Raw genomic sequence first — 1,460 nt, 5'->3', positions numbered from 1 at the left:
GGGGCCCCCCAGGGGCCCCCCGTGGCCCCTAACCCGTCGCTGCTGGCTGGGGGCCCCTGTGAGTTCGTTAGCTGCTTCACTTTGGGGCTGCATGCAAACTAACGCCCCCCAGTGTCTGCTGCAGCTATTTCTATGGCCATTTAGCTAGCTAGCCAGCCAACCAGCTAGCTAGCCAGCCATCCAGCTAGCCAGCTAGCTCTCCAGCTAGCCAGCCAGGTTTCCATGCAGCTAGCTTTCCAGCTAGTTAGCCATTCAGCTAGCTAGCTAGCTAGCTAGCAAGCTAGCTAGCTTGCTTCCGAGCCAGCTAGCTAGCTTGCTAGCCAGCTAGCTGTCAGTCTCGCTAGCTAGCTAGCCAGCTAGCTAGCCGTCTCGCTGTCGCTTCGTTTGTCTAGCCTGGTGGGATCGCTCTCTTCCCCGTCCCTGCCGCTGCCGGTATCGCTCCCACTGCCGCCTCCCCCCCCTCCCCCGCCGCCGCCGCCGCTGCTGCTGCTGCTGCTGCTGCTGCTGCTGCTGCTGCTGCTGCTGCTGCTGGCGCGGAAGCACCAGCCTCCGTCCCGGAGTTTGTTCTTGGCCATGTAGAAGTTGAGGACGTCCACGAGGTGTTTGCTGCCGCAGAAAAAAGGAATTCTGTCACCCAAGGTCGTGGGTTCGATTACCAGCAAACGCGTAAAGCCGTCGCTCGCGCGGCCGCCGGCCTCTTCGGCCAAAAAGGCCAGCGGCAGGCACTGGAAGACCATGTTGACTGAGGGCTGGGGGTCGCGGAAGGTGGGCGGGTAGATGTAGACGCCGCCTTTCAGCATGTTTCGGTGGAAGTCTGAAAAAAAAACAAACAAGCCCCTTTTCGAGGGCTTTTGGACAAGAAAGGGGATATAAATGAAAAGATATTCGTTTGGAATTCTAATTCCGCTTTTTCCGCACTCAGAAACTCGAGATTTGCATGGATATAGAAAAAACGGGGTTTCTGCACGCAAAGCTTCGGGTGTACGTACACCCCAAGGAAACTTGCGCTTTTGCTCCCCAAAGCCCTTTTTAGACTTTATTTTCCGCGCATTTGCTTTTATTTGAATAATTCGGAAAAAATGACACACAGAGATGTGCATAGGAGGGCACAAGTCCGCATTTTGCATGCAAACGAACGGAGAGAAAACGCGCAGCTTCGCGCCAGGTGTACGTACACCGCAAAGTGCACACAGCAGCCACTTTGCAAAACTGAAAAGGCTTTTCGCTCAGTTAGTGACTTGCAGACCTTTTTAAACATTTAAATATACTTTAAATGCTTTTAAACATTTAAATACATTTAAATGTTTAAATCAAATCTTCTGGAGAAAGAGAAGGATATATAATGCCTCCGCAATGAACCCAAACCCCCAATAACCCCTAAACCCTAAACCCTAGCCCCGCCCCCCACGCGCTGCCCCCCAAACCCCGACTAAACCCCCAAACCCCAGGGGGGGGATTTG

At 53.8% G+C, this 1,460-nt stretch overlaps 1 protein-coding gene across 1 annotated transcript; it reads right to left on the bottom strand.

Moving 5' to 3' along the window:
* Nucleotides 1–356: 356 nt before the first annotated feature.
* Nucleotides 357–1,127, bottom strand: ENH_00025170 (hypothetical protein, conserved; the record flags this gene model as incomplete). The annotated part of the gene is made up of 1 exon (XM_013579800.1): nucleotides 357–1,127. The coding sequence occupies one exon, from the start codon at nucleotides 1,125–1,127 to the stop codon at nucleotides 357–359; it is 771 nt and encodes a 256-aa protein (XP_013435254.1).
* Nucleotides 1,128–1,460: the final 333 nt, after the last annotated feature.

This window comes from Eimeria necatrix, genomic scaffold (genome assembly GCF_000499385.1).
Source record: "Eimeria necatrix Houghton genomic scaffold, Enh_scaff1930, whole genome shotgun sequence".
Lineage (NCBI taxonomy): Eukaryota > Apicomplexa > Conoidasida > Eucoccidiorida > Eimeriidae > Eimeria > Eimeria necatrix.
Note: the sequence above shows the minus strand (reverse complement) of the source record. Positions and strands in the feature narration are given on the sequence as shown.